Source organism: Onychostoma macrolepis, chromosome 02 (genome assembly GCF_012432095.1).
Source record: "Onychostoma macrolepis isolate SWU-2019 chromosome 02, ASM1243209v1, whole genome shotgun sequence".
In the NCBI taxonomy this organism is placed as follows: Eukaryota; Metazoa; Chordata; class Actinopteri; order Cypriniformes; family Cyprinidae; genus Onychostoma; species Onychostoma macrolepis.
Window position 1 is genome coordinate 21299301 of NC_081156.1, and position 19352 is coordinate 21318652.

A 19352-nucleotide genomic window follows, 5' to 3' on the forward strand; every position below is an offset into this window, starting at 1 on the left:
TGAAATGAGGGCCAGTTCGACACTCTTATCTCTGATGGACTCATTACACTCATATCCTGGGTAAAATAAACTACTGCACTGTACACTGTAAAAAGTAAGTTGACTTAACTTAAAAAAAATTGAGGAAACCCGTTGCCTTAATTTTTTAAGTAAATGACAATTAAATAAAATAAGTAAATTGAATTGTCAAGTTCACTTAACTTTTTTTTTTTAATTATGTATTTAATCATTTTAAGGCAACGGGTTTCCTCAATTTTTTTAAGTTAAGTCAACTTTCACTTTTTACAGTGTAGCATCAGCATGAAACAAGTGGTGCTTTTTTGATGTATGTGACTCATTTAAATAATTAGTTTTTTGGGATGTTTATTTTTAGTTAAGTTTAAACGTTTCATTTTGAATATGCTGATTTGGTGCTCAAGAAATATTTCTTATCATTAGCAAAGTTGGAAAGAGTTGTGCTGCTGTATGTTTTTGTGATACATTTTTTCAGCATTCTTTGATGAATAATAAAAAAACTAAATGTTTATTTGAAAATAGTTTTCGTAATAATGTTAAAGTCTTCACTGTCATTTTTGATCAACCCTAACCTAATGTTTTTTTTTTTGTTTGTTTTGTTTTTACTCTGAGACGGAAACAAGCTTCTGTAATTGACAGCTAAAATATAATAGGAATTTAATTAATTCTAATTAAAATACAACTTAAATGTGTACTGAATGTGGAATAGATGGAATTATTTCTTACATAATCAGACACATTTCTTTCTTGTATAGTTTGCAAAAATAGCATTAGTAATGCATTTGACACAAACACCACTTGTGCGCTTTAGTATTTTGTATTATTTGTAAGGAGATTTTGCCAATAATTTAAAATGTTGGTAACACTTTACAATAAGGTTCATTACTTAACATTAGTTAACTACATTAGTTAACATGAACTAAGAATGAACAATACTTCTTCAGCATTTATTAATCGTAGTTCATGTTAATTTCAGCATTTACTAATGCATTATTCAAATCACAAGTTGTGCTTGTTAACATTAGTTAATGCACTGTGAGCTAACATGAATAAACAATGAACGACTGTATTTTTATTAACTAACATTAACAAAGATTAATAAATACTATAATAAATGTGTTGATCATTGTTCGTTCATGTTAGTTAATACATTAACTAATGTTAATAAATGACACCTTATTGTAAAGTGTTACCAAAATGTTTTATGGATTCCAGTATGTTTACTTGCTCATAATATTTGTTTCACTCTGCTGTAGTCTCAAACCACTGATTTAACGCATTCATTATTTTATTTTATTTATTTTATTTTTAATGGTGTGATATTGTAAAGTCTCCTAAAAAATACAAGTGTATCACTAAGTCTAAGCTGTAGAAAAGCTAAAAATAACACTATTGTTTACATTACTGACATTTTTTTATTACTAACATAAGCTCTGTGAGAATTCCTCTTCCTTGTTCCGCTCAAGTGTCACATGTTCTAAACGCATGCAACATTTTTTAATAACACTCTCGTTCTTTCATTTTTCGATTCTGCCTTTGTCCTTCACCGCGCTGACAGTAGATCTCTTTAGGCAATATAGGGTGGTTCATTTTAGGAGTCTGCCACGTGAGAGGGCTCGTCGCCAAGCTCCATGCCGCCCACAGAAACATACGCTTGGCCCTCTTCTTCTTTTTCCCTAAGCAGACAAATTGAAAGTAGATTATTGTTGGTGTGTCTTCTGGCTGACCTGGCACTAGTCCATGTCAGGAATTCCTGAGATGTGTGCGTCGGGAAGACCACCCTTTGCCCTGTAGATAATAGTCCTGCTTTGTTCCCAGGGAGTTCTCTCTCTGCTCGCTGTTGTCTTATCCTGCTTATCCAGCTTGGCTGTACTTGACATCAGCACAGGGAAAAGAGAAGATAACTATAGTGCCAAGCAGAAACTCCCATTTGAGGTGCAAAATAATGGTGTTGGGGAATTTGCACAATGACCGTTGTTCTTTTGGTTTCGGTGCTTTTTTAGAAGCAGATATTTCGCTAATTGCTTGCATATGAATGCAAAATGAAGACAGAGATTACTTCTTGCCGGATTATATTTCATTACCATTACTATTTAAGGTAATGGCGATAATTATGATTATTGCAGATAATACATTTCTTATTCTTAGAGCAATGCACAATTTAAAAGATACAGTAGTTCTTCCAAAACTGACTCATTTACTCATCTTCATGTTGTGTTCCACAGAAGAAAGTAAGTCATTCAGGTTTGGAACAACGTGAGGGTGAGTAAATGATGGGACAGAACAGCCCCGGTCTTGTCCGGTCAGGTGTGAACGGGCCTTCGGTGAGTATGAAGCGACCGTTAGGCTCCCTGGAGTCTCTCAGAGTTATTAGCAGCTCAAAGACCTGACTGCTACCAGCCAATGCAGGACTAGTTCCACCTGTTTAAGCCTGAAAACACCCAGGACTGCTTAGAAATAAGCTAACCGTCAGAATAGGGCTTTTCCTGAATGTCTGCTTGTCATGAGAAAGCATACTGAAGTAGAAAAATGCATTTCCACACAAAAGTAGCGAAACAGAAGTGCATATTCAAAACGAAACGCTTAGAGAAATGACCAGGGGAATTTAACTTAGTCAATGGCGTGTCAAAAAAAGATTTGCATTTTGTAATCTGGCCATTTTTAATGCAGAATGAATCGTTGATAATTGTATAAGTTAGCTTGATTGATGTGTGGAGAGTATTTTAAGGCTCTGTGAGTCTGAACATGCTGCTCACAGCATGTGGTTTCTTTTCAGCTGTGATTTGTTAGTTGTCACGTAAGTCCAGCCCAGGACTAGACTAAACCTAAGTGTTAAAATCCCATAGCAACTATTTGCCTCAAATATTTGGCTGTGAAATACATTAATGACCGCACTCTTATCAGCCTGATCGTGGTTAATTAGTTCTACTTAATTAACCTGGTAATTCTGATTAATATCTTTTTAATCTCATTAAGTGCTCGTCGGCGCAAATGATGATATTCGCTGTCTGATCCCACAAATCATTTGCAAGGAACTCTCCATTGTAAACAAAGGAGGAATTAATGAGTACGGCCTCATGCTGGTGGCTGGGTGTTTAAAGAGAGAGCTATTAAATGGTGTGAAGATATTTATACCCATCTTGTGTGCACAAGGGCATTTAAATGTTAAAATGGCAATATGATATCACACTCATCATTTATGTTTGGTTCTTTATATACAATATAGTTCAGGTTTAGCCAAAGGACATACTGTTCCATTATTACCTATACAGAGGTCGCTTATTGTAAACGGATTTAGAACAGGTGACTTTTTTAAACTGATGAATAATTGTTGAAAAACATGTTTTTTTTCTGTCTCTCTCTCATCGAACCTCCAGGGTGCTAACAGATAAAACCTACTTCAACTGCCCCAGTTGGGTCGCCTTACGGAGACTGTGCCATACACATTGTGTGGGAAACTCAAGTCGTGTCGCTCACAATAGCAGGTCTATTTCATACATGCACAGAGTCTTCTGTTGTGCTCATTATGGGTTGAAAACCTGCAGGTATTGACGCTATGTTTTGGTTACACAATACGCAACATTGTTTTGCTTTTTCGAGGGATATTATGTGTAATGCTACGGCTTGTCGAGTCCAACCTGTTACAATTAGAGAAAGTGTGAGGGCTGTAATCATGCAGCTGATCGATATCTGACACTGATGTAGCCGCTGAAATATGGCGTTTATTTACTTTGTGCACAAACTGTGGTTGTCCCATTGCGCTGTAATCAGAGGTTCTCTCCTTACTGTTCAAAGATCATGTCAAGCAATTCCATTTATTCCCATTTTCCGTTTATTTTGCATCAATGGATGAATGGGCCAGGAGAGAGCAATGACAATGGCGGAGTGCAGGTCTGTCAGAAGTGAAAGGCATTACGCAGACAGGTGAGCTCATAGCAAGGGTTTCCCTCCAATGCGTTTTCCCACATTCTTTACAGTAGAAGTCACCCCTGATGAATGAAAACATGGCCCACCGTGTGCAGATGGACAAAGGCTGTCGTTTCATGGGCAGGTGTTATTTCTTTAAGCTGCGGTGAGTGTTTTCCCTCTTATTCAGATGTCACAACTACTGCAGTTTTACAAAACAGCCACTCAGATGCATAAAGAAACACGAACCAACAACATTTGCTAATTGTTCAGTGGAATGTGTGACGACAATAGATGTTTTTTTTTTCTGTATAAAAATGTTTTTGCTGGTCGATTTCCAGATTTGATGTTCGATTTATCATATCCTGGCTGTTCAGTTTCTCAGGAAAACATTTCAAAACAGCTAATGTGAGATAACCTTCATGACAAAAACTAAAAGCTTCAGTCTTGTGCATACTTAAGAATAGGTCAAAGACAAAAATTAAACTCAGTCATCATTTACTCACCATCATGTTGATTTTGTCCATACAGTGAAAGTCAGTGGGGTCCAAAGCATTTTTTTAAAACAACTTATTTTGTGTTCTTTGTGTTGCTTTTACAACCCGAATTCCGGAAATATTGGGACGTTTTTTAAATTTGAATAAAATGAAAACTAAAAGACTTTCAAATCACACGAGCCAATATTTTATTCACAGTAGAACTTAGATAAAATGACAAATGTTTAAACTGAGAAATTGTACAATTTTATGCACAAAATGAGCTCATTTAAAATTTGATTCCTGCTACAGGTCTCAAAATAGTTGGGACGGGAGCATGTTTACCATGGTGTAGCATCTCCTCTTCTTTTCAAAACAGTTTGAAGACGTCTGGGCATCGAGGTTATGAGTTTCTGGAGTTTTGGTGTTGGAATTTGATCCCATTCTTGCCTGATATAGGTTGCCAGCTGCTGAAGAGTTTGTGGTTGTCTTTGACATATTTTTCATTTAAAGATGTGCCAAATGTTCTCTATAGGTGAAAGATCTGGACTGCAGGCAGGCAAATTCAGCACCCGGACTCTTCTACTACGAAGCCATGCTGTTGTAATAGCTGCAGTATGTGGTTTTGCATTGTCCTGCTGAAATAGACAAGGCCTTCCCTGAAATAGATGTCGTCTGGAGGGGAGCATATGTTGCTCTAAAACCTTTATATACATTTCAGCATTCATAGTGCCTTCTGAAACATGCAAACTGCGCATACCGTATGCACTTATGCACCCCCATACCATCAGAGATGCTGGCTTTTGAACTGAATGCTGATGACACGCTGGAAGATCTCCCTCCTCTTTAGCCAAGAGGACACGGCGTCCGTGATTTCCAACAAGAATGTCAAATTTTGACTCGTCAGACCATAGAACACTTTTCCACTTAGAAACAGTCCATTTTAAATAAGCCTTGGCCCACAGGAGACGACGGTGCTTCTGGAAAATGATCACATATGGCTTCCTTTTTGCATGATAGAGCTTTAGTTGGCACCTGCAGATGGCACGGTGGATTGTGTTTACCGAAAGTGGTTTCTGGAAGTATTCCTGGGCCCATTTAGTAATGTCAATGACAGAATCATGCCGATGACTGTCGTCTGAGGGCCCGAAGACCACGGGCATCCAACAAAGGTCTTTGGCCTTGTCCCTTACGCACAGAGATTTCTCCAGTTTCTCTGAATCTTTTGATGATGTTATGCACTGTAGATGATGAGATTTGCAAAGCCTTTGCAATCTGACGTTGAGGAACGTTGTTTTTAAAGTATTTCACAATCTTTTTACGCACTCTTTCACAGATTAGAGAGCCTCTGCCCATCTTTACTTCTGAGAGACTCTTTCCTCTCTAAGGCTACGTTCACACTGTCAGTTTTTGGGATTGACAAACGCATTAACTTTACAGGTATAAGTCTTGAAATGTCTCGTTCAAGTCCGTATTCCTTACTAGCAACCATAGCGACAGTGACCAAAGTAAAATCGAAGATGGTGACGTCCTTAAAACTGAAAGTCTTCACTTTCTGACGTGACAAGAGTCAAATCGAGCCGCGAATTCTTCGTCAAATCTTCATTAACTGACAGCAGCTTTTAAAGTTGAGTGGAGAACGGAGAATTTGAATCGCGCGCAGAACACAAAACTGTCGGGAGCGGCTCTGGTTGAAAACTGACTGGATCTAAAACTTTCAGATAACACGCAGCTCATTTCTCCATCACTGTAAGTTACCGAAAACACATGAAAACACGAAACACACGGTAGACGCACATTTGTGCAGCAGAGCACTCTCTCTCGCACTGTATGACGTGACAGACAACTAGTTGTCCAGTCCTGTTCCGTTTACACAGTGCGTGTGTTCCAAGAATGCGGTTGTGAATCCTGAAAATGTACAGGTGTGAGTTCAGTTACAGAATGCGGTTGTCACGCCGTAAATAACCGTACTGTATGTGAACGTAACCGTATTAAGGACTAAAATACAGGATTGACAACCGTATTCTGCTGCTGTGTGAACGTGGCCTAAGACATCCCTTTTATAGCTAATCATGTTACAGACCTGATGTCAATTAACTTAATTAGTTGCTAGATGCTCTCCCAGCTGAATATTTTCAAAATTTCTTGCTTTTTCAGCTCTTTGTTGCCCCCGTGACAACATTTTTGAGACCTGTAGCAGGCATCAAATTTGAAATGAGCTCATTTAGTGGACAAAAGTGTAAAATTTCTCTGTTTAAACATTTGTTATGTTCTCTATGTTCCATTGTGAATAAAATATTGGCTCATGTGATTTGAAAGTCTTTTAGTTTTCATTTTATTCCAATTTTAAAAAACATCCCAACATTCCTGGAATTCAGGTTGTATTCAAAGTGGCTTACATTGCATTCAAGGTATACTTCATCAGTTTATGCATTCCCTGAAAATCAAGCCCATGACTTTGGTGTTGCTAGCACTGCTACTGCTTGAGCCACAAGCAAAAGAATTAAGGTTTGCAACGACATGAAGGTGAGTAAATGATGACAGTATTTTTATTTTTGCACTAACAATCTCTTTAAGTCACCTGAATAGTGTGGTTAAGCTGTCTCAAACACCAAAATGTGTGTAAATTGCTCATACAATTATTTTAATTACCAATACATTTGTCCCTGGCATGCACATACAGGTCCTGATGGCTGAGTATGAATGTGTCATGGAATTCTGTTTGGAAAGTAGAAAAAAAAAAGATGGAGAACATTTTTGGCACACTGGCTTGTGAGAGCACAGGGCTGTATGGAACGGCTTCTCTTGTGGACTTTTGACCCCAGACACATGCAGTCATTCACAGAGACAAGTTTTGTGTCCCCAGACAGAGTTTCTCCAAAGCAGGCAGAAGCAATTACACTTGGAGACAAAGAGGCCTCCAGGGGAGATGAGAGACATGGAGCAGTGAGTGGGAGAAACTGAGCTACTGGAAGTTAACTGTGCGGATGTGTGTGGATATAGATGTGAATATACAGTATATTTCTGCTGGGCTACAGTTTTTATATCACATGACTTTATTGACTTGAGTAAATCACAATTGGAAATGCCATCCATTGCAATACACTTCCAACTAAAAAAAATATCATGTCAGAGATTTATTTTAAATTATATCAGTTTTCATTCTTCACATTTCACACAGTCTTCGTATTTTTCATTTTTCAGTACATGTAAAGGTATTTATGTTAGATAGCAGTGAATTTCTCCTCCTGCTTGGGTGATGGGGGATAATTACTATTCTGGGGACTTTAGATTAGATTGTAATTGAAAATCCAAGTGCCTGAGTGAAAAGCCTGTGCAGAAAGACAAATAGAGGGAAAGGCAATTTAGGCCATCAGCCACAGTAAATACAGTGCAACCTTTTACAGAGTTTACCTCTACACCAGTGTAGCAGTGCAAGCTCAGTGTAAGCTGAAAATGTTTCTTAGTTCATCTGCTGTGTGGGGTTACATTGGCCCCATGGGCATTCAGACCACCTTTGAGTCGACAGAGGTTTTGTCCTCACCTGTACCTTGTCTTGTCTGAGACCCTGCAATGGGTCTCGGGTCTTTATCATGGTCCAGTGGAAGTGAAAGGACTTGTTCTTTTGTCATTCTTGTATGCTAGACAAGCACAGGAAGATCGAGTGGACGGCTCTGATGGTGGTCGGTGCAGTGGACACAAATATTTGCTCCTGTGTCCACACAAATATGTCTAGGTGGTTGAGTCGCTGAGCGATAGGTAATTAGCTGCACTTAGACACCACAGAACAATGAAAGGGAAAGGAGCAGATCTTCTATTTAAAATGATTTTTTATTTGTAATGATTTTCTAAAAATGATATTTATTTGTTATGTAATAATATGCCATAAAATCACGCATTAATGTAATGTTTACACAGGTTTGTATGTGGATTCAATGTGGAAGTTATAGCACAAGTAGCTTGATTTTTTTTTTTTTTCCCTGATGGAAACAATTGATTATGGGTGTGCAGTGACTGACTCAGCCATTAGTCAGAACATTTAACAGTATAATGGAGAGGTATAACAAGTGATTTTTTTTAAACATGTGATGAAGGGACCTGTGTACCCTGAAGGGCACTTCCTCTCAACATGTCTTAAGGAGTGCTGCTACAACTTGCCTGTTTGTCTTTAATACAGAAGTGATAAATAGATCTGAATGCATGATTTCAGGTTGGAATCTGTTGGGTCAGTGTTTGATTGTCCATCCATGAGAAAGTGCAGAAATGACTCCAGTCTCATTTATACGTATCAGTGCAAGCAAAGTCATGTTATGTTAACTGAAGATGAGCATCAATAAAAAGAAACAAAAATACACTGATGCCATTATACTGTACGTGGGCATAGATGTGGATGTAAACAGGAAAGTTTAAACATTTGCTGTCATGCACATATATACTTGACAAAGATCACGTATAATTCACAAGCCATAAGTGTGTGAGGGTGGAGACTCGGGGATTGTGTTCCTTCATAAAATCAACATTTTCTTTATCTCCCGAGAAAAGCCTTGCATGCCTTAGACAGACTAAATACTCACTAATCTTCTGCTCTATCTGTTAAAAAGCACGGTTTGTTTTACACAAACATTATGAAATGTTTTTATTTAGAAAATAAATAAAAGTCACACAGCTTCAGTTCATTATGACTAATGAGTATAATGTTTGTTAAATATATCATCAAAAGCCAATCTCTCTCTCTCTCTCTGTGTGTGTGTGTGTGTGTGTGTGTGTGTGTGTGGCTGAAGATTGTTCTATCCTGCTACACAGGTACTGTTTACTGTTTAGTAATTAAACTAAAGTTTAATTAAAATAAAATGTGGTGCAGTCTGTTAAAGCAGTATAATTAAAACGGACATATACAGTGTCATTTTGTGTATTATGTTATCAGGGAAATGCTATAAAAACCAAAAAGGAAATTCTAAATAAATTAATGTAAACACAACTCATAGCCAGGAGCATTTTAGGGAGGAAATACATGCATTATTTTCTTTTACAATATTGTAAAACTATGAAGGAAATACATTAAAGTCACTCAAATAAAAATGCCTTTGTTAGTGTTTTAGTGAAAGACAGATTGTATGAAATAAAAATAATAATAAAAAAATATATATATATATATATATATATATATATATATATACCTGACTACATACCTGGTGCATCAGTACTTTATTCCTTTTATAAAATATTTGGCATATATAGGCCTATCTGTTATTCTGCTAAAAAAAAAAGTGCATTCTTTTATCCATAATGGTAATGTAGCTTCACTCGCGAATCAGTTAAACTGGCCATTGAAACAATTTCTCAGACCAAATTAGGCATCATGTAAATACAGCAGAATGTCTCCGGGAAGATGGTGTCCTGTCTGCCAATCTGCAATCTCCTTAATTGTGTTTAGAAAACAACAAAGGGGGAAAAAACTCCCGTTCCTTTCATACACAAGGACAAAGCTAAATTTAAAATGTATATAGAAAAATCCATCCCAAAATATAGGCACATTGAAAAATTTAATGGTATCATATATAGCGCTCAAATAAACTTGATGTGCATAATAATAGGCTAATAATAATAATAATACAACAACTTTAATGCTTTAAAACATATATAACATAGGCTACGATAAAATATTAAACATTATAAATATTTGTATTATGTAGGCTAATATATTCTGCACTGAAGTGGAGACAGCAGTTCGGTATCTTGGGTATTTCGTATGTCTGTTGCTGTCTCGGTTGTAATTTTTTACAATTAAAATAAATAGACTTGTACTTTGCTTGCGCTGGGGAAAAGGACACCCTTTGTATTTCAGGAAATTCTATCCATTTCCATTTCCACCTCTCTCTAGACAATGCGATTGTACCGGAATCTGAATTACGTAGTAAGGGTAAAAATAACTGGACTATATAAACCAACAGAATCAGATTGTACGAATGCTGCTGGTTTGCGCGCGCATGAACTGGAGAAACAGCACGTGCAAAACGTTTCCATATTTCTCTGCAAATAGTTAGCTTACGGCTATGAAATATTTAAAACTATTTTTAAATACTGTTTTTCGTTCTATCTACACTTTATTTGTGTCAGGGTCATGGGGTGTTAAAATGTCTCGTTCTTGGCATCAGGTGGAACAGAGTTTTTGGTTAAAGCTGCCCACCTTGTCTCTAAACGTAAGCCCGAGAGCATTAGGCCATTCATTTGCATTTTAATCAACTGAAAGAGGAGGTCTATTGACTCAGAGATCATTAACTAACATGTACCTGCATTGTTGAACATTGAGATTATCATGTTGTTTCGATGGCTCCGAGATTTTACTGATGGTTGTTCAAATGCTAATTAAGCAGGAGTTCATTCTGGAGAAATTAATACCTATATCAAACACATGAGATCAGGTCCATTTAAATACGAATGAAGCGGTGAAACTCGCAACAATGTACCTGGTTTATTGAAACTTTTGGTTCTATGTTATATAAATTGTTTGTTTTATTTTTAATTTAGCATGTGGTTTTTATCTTGTTTTATTTTGCATTATTTGCCACACACCTTTAATATAGACCCTATAAATAATAAATAATTTATACGGATTATTTTCAACACTTTTTAATAGTTTTATATATATATATATATATATATATATAATTTACCAAAATTATGTTTAAACGGCCCTCCAATAAACTACAATAAGTCTCACGGAGCAGGGGGTTTGTGGCGCCCCCTTCAGAACTCAGATAACACTCAGAATTCAGAAAATGAAAGAAACTTGGGAACAAATTCCAATAAGTTACAAATCCGATAGGCTATAGTATCATTTGCATAAGCAAAATTATTTGGATGTGAAAGTGTTTGTCCTTGAATCATAGCCTGTGACTATGATGTGAACTGAATTATCATTAATAGAGCGATTAAATATTTACCATGAAAACACAACAGCAGGTCCAGCACGCACGTACAGTAGGCCTATTTAATCAATCTTCGTATTTTAATGGAATAAGGAGTTACGGTTAATTAAAGGCCAAATCATCAATGTGCTTTGACAATATTTACATGTTGTTAAGGGTAGTCAGAGTAAACCTGATAGGCTACAACTACACGAGCAACGTCACGAGAGCACGCCCCCGCGACATTCAGACCCTCCTTATAATGGGACAGGTAGGCAGCCAGTCAAACGAATTAGAGACGCATTGTCTATCTCGGACTGAATGAGAGTGAACAGCTACTAAGTTCCCTAACATTTGCAACATGGCTCTTGCAGATGCGATGTTGCCTTCGATAAATACTTTTGCAAGCAACCAGATGTTAGACGAAAAGCAGTCTGCAATTGTTCGGGTGAGTTCAGCTTTTCATTTAAATTTAAGGTATAGGCTATTTCAGTTGTATTGTGCAACTTTTGAATTATGAGGGTATGGTAAGCTATAGGTTTTACATGTTTTTATACGTTTTTGTTATTGGTAAATATAGCTGAACAAATATCTACAAATCGTGTTCGTATGAAGAAGAAACAGTTGATCGCTAATGCTTTCGTTAGAATAAATAGCCTACTGTCATTATTTAGCGCTTAATTATACATCTATAATTTAAGAACATGGCAATAATTTAAAAGGTTTTGTTAAATCAATTAGAATCAGAATGATTGATTTTTTTATAAGTTGTTTCCCCTATAATTCTTCTTTATAATAATCAGCATGTCTGGTTTTTTTGTCATCATTTGAATGACTGTGACTTTATTACCTGAAGAAAGTCTTACCCGAATTATTTTTTTCTTCAGGACTGGAAAGTTGACCAAACTAAATCTAGCGCGACAGTTGGAGACGTGAGACCCCTCATCGAGGTGGAGTTCAGCATTGTTGAATCTCCACCTTTGGCCAAAGACGAGGATGATCTTTCCAAGTTTTTGGATCTAGAGTTCATTCTGTCCAACTCCGTCACGTCTGACAACGACAACTCAGCGCAACAGCCGCCCGCATATTCTCTACCGGAGTCCCCAGAAAGCTGCAGCACCGTGTACGACAGCGATGGATGTCACCCGACGCCGAACGCGTATTGTGGCAACACCTTTAACGCGCGTCCCGGGCACAGTCTGGTAGCCGAGTTGTTTACTCCGGACGTGAATTATCACGGCGACTCGCATGAATATGGTTTAAAAGGACATTTAGACAGGCTGGAGTACACTGAACTAAGGGCTCTGAACTCTCGAAACCAGGCACATGTGTCCAATTCTAATAGCGTGGGATACAAAATAAAAAGTGAAAACCACGAGCAATCCTGCATGATGGTAAATGACTACATGGGCCATTATTATGGACAGCAGCACCAGGCTTATGGGCATCACGTGCAGCAAGATATGCCTCGGGACATTTTAGGGAGGAAAGACTGCATCCTAACAGAGATGAACTCTCACCATCATATTGACATTGCACATCAACAGCAGTTCATGAATGGCGCATCTTTTCCACCTCAGTACGCCCAGCATCAGCACTATCACGGACATTACAACATGTTTAGCGAACCATTGCGGGCAAATCACCCAGCCATGCCAGGTGTGGTGCTGACTCCACCATCCTCACCCCTCCTGGGATTTTTAAACCCAGAAGACAGCAAGCCAAAACGAGGGCGTCGGTCATGGGCACGAAAGCGGACAGCGACGCACAGCTGTGAATTCCCCGGATGTGGGAAAACGTACACAAAAAGCTCCCATTTGAAAGCGCACATGCGGACACACACAGGTATGTCGCGGAGTTTTATAGGCTACATGTTGATTTAACTTAATTTCTCACTATAAACCGTTTAACCAAAGTTTGTACACAATAGTAAATGTTTTATTCTGTTGTGTTGACAGGTGAGAAGCCCTACCACTGCAGCTGGGAAGGCTGTGGCTGGAAGTTCGCCAGGTCAGACGAGTTGACGCGCCACTACAGGAAACACACCGGACACAGGCCGTTTCAGTGTCACCTGTGCGAGAGAGCTTTCTCCCGCTCAGATCATCTGGCTCTGCACATGAAAAGGCACATGTAAAAAAAAAAAAAAAAAGAGAGACTATATGTATTTTAAACGACGAGAGGATTTTATATTATTAAGACAATTCCTATTTTGGGACAGCAGTTATATGTGAATAGCAGTATAATGTCATTTGATTTAAATTATGACAGTATTTAATAGAAGGAAAATCTTGCTCATTTAGAAGGTAAATTATGTAGTACTTTCTCAAATGTATAAAAACGGGGCAGGACCCATACTTTTGTAAATATGTTTTTTATTCTCGATTTATACATTTGTATTAAGTCAGGGAGTATTTTTTCATGGATTTTCAGAAGAATTAAAAGCATTGTTCTTTTTGTACTCAGCCTTTTGTCTCATTTCCTTATGCTTCTTATTTTAAATATGGTGAGTTACCACCGTGAAGGGTATTAAAACCTGGAATTATATCTACGCAAAAAACATAGCCTATAGCACAAATCATTTTTACTCCACAAAAAACAGGGTAAAATAAGTAGGCTAAAGCTTCACATAAATTGATAATAGAAATGTTAAAAATATCAGATCAAAACATCTATACTGTTCTTCATATATTTATATTTGTCCATTTAAAAATACGGTCTACAGTGTAACTAAGCCACAATTCTTACTGTTACTACCAAAACTCTATCTAAAACCAAGTAATTAAATTATGTAACATCACCATTGACAAGAATTATAATCATCACAAATGTTGTGACACAAATGTTGTGACTTAAGCTGTTTCAGAACACAAATATTCCCTTCATTATGCATCACGTTACTGCTACTATTCTTGAAAAGCTACTGTATATCGCCCTCTCCAGTCTGAAAATAGGCAGTTAAGTCACAGAATTTCATTTCATGGTCAAACCAATGGAAGATTATTAGGTTATTTAGACTGACCTGAATTTTATTATAAAATATATGTAATCGAAACAACACATTTTTACAAGAGGCACGTGTGTCAGCTTATGATAAAACAAATTGTCCATATCTACAACACAAGCCAGAAGTTCAGCAATACCTTAAAATATACTATTCATAGTTAAACAAGAATGCTGTTAAATGTATTGATGTAAAGTTTTTTATTAGTAAATCTTTATTTGTTGATTTAATTTATTTAAGTGTAATTTTGTGTCTTTTTTTTTCTTTTTTCTTTTTCTGGCCTCTTATATAGGCCTACTACCTGGCTGTTTTTGTAAAATTGTAAGAGACTCAATAAAGAGGGAAAAAATCTACAGCAAAACCTTAGTGCCGTCTCCCTCTGCTGACAGGAAGTCACACTACATCAAAACACCTTGCTTTGTTCAGTTAGGCTACATCTCCAATTAAGAATAGGCCTAATTACTTTCCATATTCAAATACACATTGAAATACAATGTCAAAAGACATTTCAGGCGATTAGAACACATTGCAATGTCATACAGCAGGGTTTATAATCATTGGGTCATTCTGTGTCAACTCAACCAAACCAGTCTTAAGTCGCTGGAGTATATTTGTAATAGCCAAAAATACACTGTGGTCAAAATTATAGATTTTTCTTTTATGCCAAAAATCATTAGTATATTAAGTAAAGATCATATTCCATGAAGATATTTTGTAAATTTACTACTGTAAATATATCAAAACGTCGTTTTTGATTAGTAATATGCATTGCTAAGAATTCATTTGGATAACTTTAAAGGCGATTTTCTCAATATTTTTCAGATTCCAGATTTTCAAATAGTTGTATCTCGACCAAATATTGTCCTATCATAACAAACCATACATCAATGGAAAGCTTATTTATTTATTTATTATTCAGCTTTCAGATGATGTGTAAATCTCAATTTCGAAAAATTGACACTTAAGACTGGTTTTGTGGTCCAGGATCATAAATAGGCCCTCTGCTAAAAAAAAAAAAAAAAGGTGAATTTATATTAATTTATAATTTATGTTAAATAATGTATATTTAGTGCCCAATTAATTTTGTTCATTTTGAGGGGGGTTAAAATTATTATTTTGATTTGGAACCAAATTGCAGGTGGGTAAAAATGACTTTAGAAAGATGGCAGCATCAGTATGTTAATACAGTGACTGGTAGGTCTAATAGTAAAATGTGTTGACTTTAGCAATCTTGCATTTTGCTGTTTTGTTTGTTTACATCTTTCTGAAGTAATTTGAAAATTGAAGTTTAAAATTGTCATTTTAACCCCCCTCTACAAAACAATGGATTACTCACTAAATATACATCCATGACATCTAATATTTTGGCTTTCGCCACTTTTTATGTGTGTTAAAAAAAAAAAATGATCCGGGGAAGTTTGTTTGATTTGACAAGGAATGACCCTAGTGTGTTTAATTAGTCACTTACTTAAGTTTATCTGAAGGTATCAATTTCTACCACGAGATGGCAGTCTTTTCTTCACTTTGTCTGCTGATGCAACGCCACACTAACAAAGATGCTGCAAGTGTTCAGAGGTAGGCTACTAGTGAGCAAGATAAAACTTTAAATGTAAAAGCACTAAAATCATATTCATCTAACTTTAGGCTATAGTAAGAATTCATTTAAATGCTTTTACATAAATCATAACCCATTGCTCCCAAACATACTATGTTAAGATTACTTCTGAACTATCTAATGACTATTGAAACAATGTTGGCGACAGAAAATGCAGACTTTTGACAATGCAGACGATTTTGTGGGATTTGGTCTCGCAACATTCATTCCATTGACGCTAATAACCAGATTCATAAAAAAAAAAAAAAATATATATATATATATATATATATATATATATATATATATAAAGAGATTTTATGAGCTGTTTACATTAGTGGATGACCAATGACTACAAAGGTTAAGCTATTCTAAATGTTTGTGCAAGGTTATAAGCTGTCATGCACACACTAATGTGTGCCTATGATATCAAGATAATTTAGGTTAAGGCTTATTTAAGTCATAACTACCTGAGAAAAACGCGGAACCAATTAGACTACTCTGCATTCATTGTGTTTTTAGGCCATTTCCTCATTAGAGTGGTAACCTAGAGGGACCAATGGAACACCTTGTGTGTTTCAGCTGTATCACTCAGTAATCTTGTCTTTTGTATTGCTAGCATTTAACCGCTACACTGCGCAACGGCGCGTGAATGGGGAAAGCGTGTGTATCCTTCTTATATCGTCTTCCAGCATCATTTAGAGAATAAAAAGGTAAAGAATACGTGTCCGTCGCTACATGTCCTTATTTCACCCATGATATTCATTCCACGCTCCCATAAGTTATTGTGCTGGCTGCGAAATAGGTTGCTATGCGACATGGCATTATGTTTAAGGTTGGCAGCACACCCCGCACTCTTTTATTTTTTATTTTACATTTGTCATATTTGAAAGGATTCAGAAGCCAAACATAGCTGATTTATTAGAAGTAACAGTCTAATAAAACTCCCCGAGGTTCATTTGCAGTATACATCCGTTACTCAGTGACAATCGCAGGTCTGTTGTCTACAGGAAACATCCGTCCATCAACCGCAGCAACACATGTGCTCAATACTACCGGTAATTTTTTAGTTTGGCTAGTTACAACATCTTTATCTCAGTCAGATCCTCTGTTAAGATGATCTGGCTGGCGTCTTCATCATAACCGAAATTGGTGATTGAATTTATTTTTTATTTTCCGTTTATCATACGTTGGTCCAAATTATTTAAGAGGTAGCCTATTTTTATGTCTGCGCATTTATGCTTTGTTTTCAGGTAAGAATCAGTACGCTAGAGCACTTCTTTGTAATTAGGCTACATTATCCTTAAGTCACTAATGAAAAGCCTTTACACTATCTTAAAACTATTCACATGCGTGTGCGTGTGTGTGTGTGTGTGTGTGTGTGTGGGGTGTCTTTGGTCGAGGGCGGGGCCACATCTAAACAGCGTGTACTCGGAATATTGGAGGTTTAACAAAGAAATGTCCATCAGTTTAATGAGGTCGTGTTCAAAACTGTCCAGACGCCGGTACTCGTCTCGTCTCAAACCATTTGCAACAGATCCACAGATAGTGCTGTCTTCTGTATAACACCAAGGAGCCAGCTATGGTAAGACCAAAAATTAGGCTACTACACGAGGTAGCCAACGTTGCAACCGAATGATTCTTCCGTATTTTATTTCATACCACTAGAAAGAGATTGGTAGGTTTAAAGAGTTACAGATAATCAGTTGTTTGACTGTTTAACAGCTGTTTAACTATTTAATAGATTCGTTGAACTATCGCTTATTATTCGTTTCAGGTCAGAACAGTATTAATAACAGGTTGGGTGAAGTGTCAGCAGTGATGCTGTTTATACATTTTGCACCCTACAAGCTGTAGAATAATTACATCCTTTAATATTTTTAATAATAATTACATCCTTTAATATTAGCTGTTTATTTCATTTGTTCATATAACATTCATATGGAGAACCTGTAGAATTTCTCCATGACACGCATGCGGTTAAAATTGTTCTAGTAGTTTAAAGTTGCTTATTTTCAGTTTCAGTTTTAATTAAATGTTAGCGGTTTTACCACACCTTTAAATTGTTTTATTATGAGTTACAGTGTCTAGTTAGCTAGCACTCGTCGACTCTTACTACTTTAGGCTCAGCCACTCATTGCTTCAGTGATGAATGTATAAACTGTCTTTTTAAATAACATTAGATTAATCTCAGGAAATTACAGTAACCTACAGTAAGTCATACATTTAGTACAACATTTTTGAAAGTGATATTTTTTGTGTACAAACACAAGAATCAATGCCTTCCTTATATATTGTCACAGGAAGTTGTTACACAACTTTTGGTTTCCAAGTGTCCTATAACATTTACATTTATTCAAAGTGATTTACAAATGAGAAACACTAGTACACTAACCTTACACTCTAAAAAATGCGGTTAGGTTACTTCCCAGAAGGTTGTCCGTATTTTACCTCAGCGCTGGGTTGTATTTAACCCAGCATTTTTTAGAGTGCAAGTAAGATGGTTTCGATGTCATAGAACATCTCACTTAGTTTGAGTTTAATAGGCTACTTGGTAATCATAGTACCCTACTGTATTTAACCTGAATATGCTTTCCAGTGCTTTTCAGAATGATGCAGATATTTAGTTACACCGCATGCATAGTTATGTTGATATTCTGATGAATTTTTTTTTTTTCCAAGCACATTTTACCAATTCCAAACCACATCAATCTTAATAAGTACTACTAATTTTGTATTTAATAATTTATAAGTGATATATAATTGTCCACGAAGGCTGGAAGTGAAAAACTCCTTATATTCAGGTGTGCAGAATTATCAGGCATGTTTTCTTTTACAGATAAAATGAGCAAAAAAGAGGTTTAACTCAGACTGAAAAGTCAAAAATTATTAAATCCCCATGAGAAATATTCAAAACTAATGCTATACAGAAATTGCAAAGTTAAGACATGACCATTGGACAGCAAAATGCTCACTGGGACAGCGGGGTCAGAAAAAACAGGTGGAGAAGAAAAGACACGTTAACTGCAAAAGTATTAAGAGTTAATGTGAAGAATTAGGTGTAAAACAATCAGGAAACATTTAGTCTCCAGCGCCAGCATTTTCCAGAACTGCAACCTACCTGGAGTCTCCAGAATTACAAGGTGTCAGGTTCTCAGAGACTTTCTTGGGTAAAAAATCCCCCCCCCAAAAATGACCCTCACTTAATAAGAATAATATGCTGAAGTATTGTGAAAAACAAATTTTTAGGCTTTATGAACAGATAAGTTGTGAATGACTCTTGAAGGACCAGCACCATATCCTCTTGTACCACTGTTTGAAGAATTTATCTTCAGGAATCTGACAGTAAGTTTTAGGAGCTCATTTGTATTCCATCTCTTATAATGAAAAGTCTTGCAGGACTGACTAAAAATGAGCTCCTAAATCTTACTGCCAGATTCTGGAAGATAAAT

The 19352-nt window shown here is 36.5% G+C and overlaps 2 protein-coding genes across 9 annotated transcripts in view; both read left to right on the forward strand.

Moving 5' to 3' along the window:
• The window catches only part of klf17 (Kruppel like factor 17), a 58749-nt gene extending 44986 nt beyond the window's left edge, over window positions 1-13763 (forward strand). For 3 of the 6 annotated variants that reach the window (XM_058744891.1, XM_058744881.1, XM_058744897.1), the window contains 3 exons: window positions 11680-11753; window positions 12193-13150; window positions 13264-13763. In XM_058744891.1, coding sequence (XP_058600874.1) covers window positions 11680-11753; window positions 12193-13150; window positions 13264-13439 — 1208 coding nt within the window. In that variant the 3' untranslated portion in view covers window positions 13440-13763. The other 3 variants (XM_058744913.1, XM_058744921.1, XM_058744906.1) reach the window with 3 other exon arrangements.
• A 2103-nt stretch (window positions 13764-15866) lies between these two features.
• The window catches only part of slc6a9 (solute carrier family 6 member 9), a 51877-nt gene continuing 48391 nt past the window's right edge, over window positions 15867-19352 (forward strand). The window contains exon 1 of one of the 3 annotated variants that reach the window (XM_058744856.1): window positions 15867-15881. The gene's annotated coding sequence lies outside the window, so the exon portion shown is untranslated. Of the gene's footprint in view, window positions 15882-16912; window positions 16959-17313; window positions 17486-19352 lie in introns of those variants that run through there. The other 2 variants (XM_058744849.1, XM_058744840.1) reach the window with 2 other exon arrangements.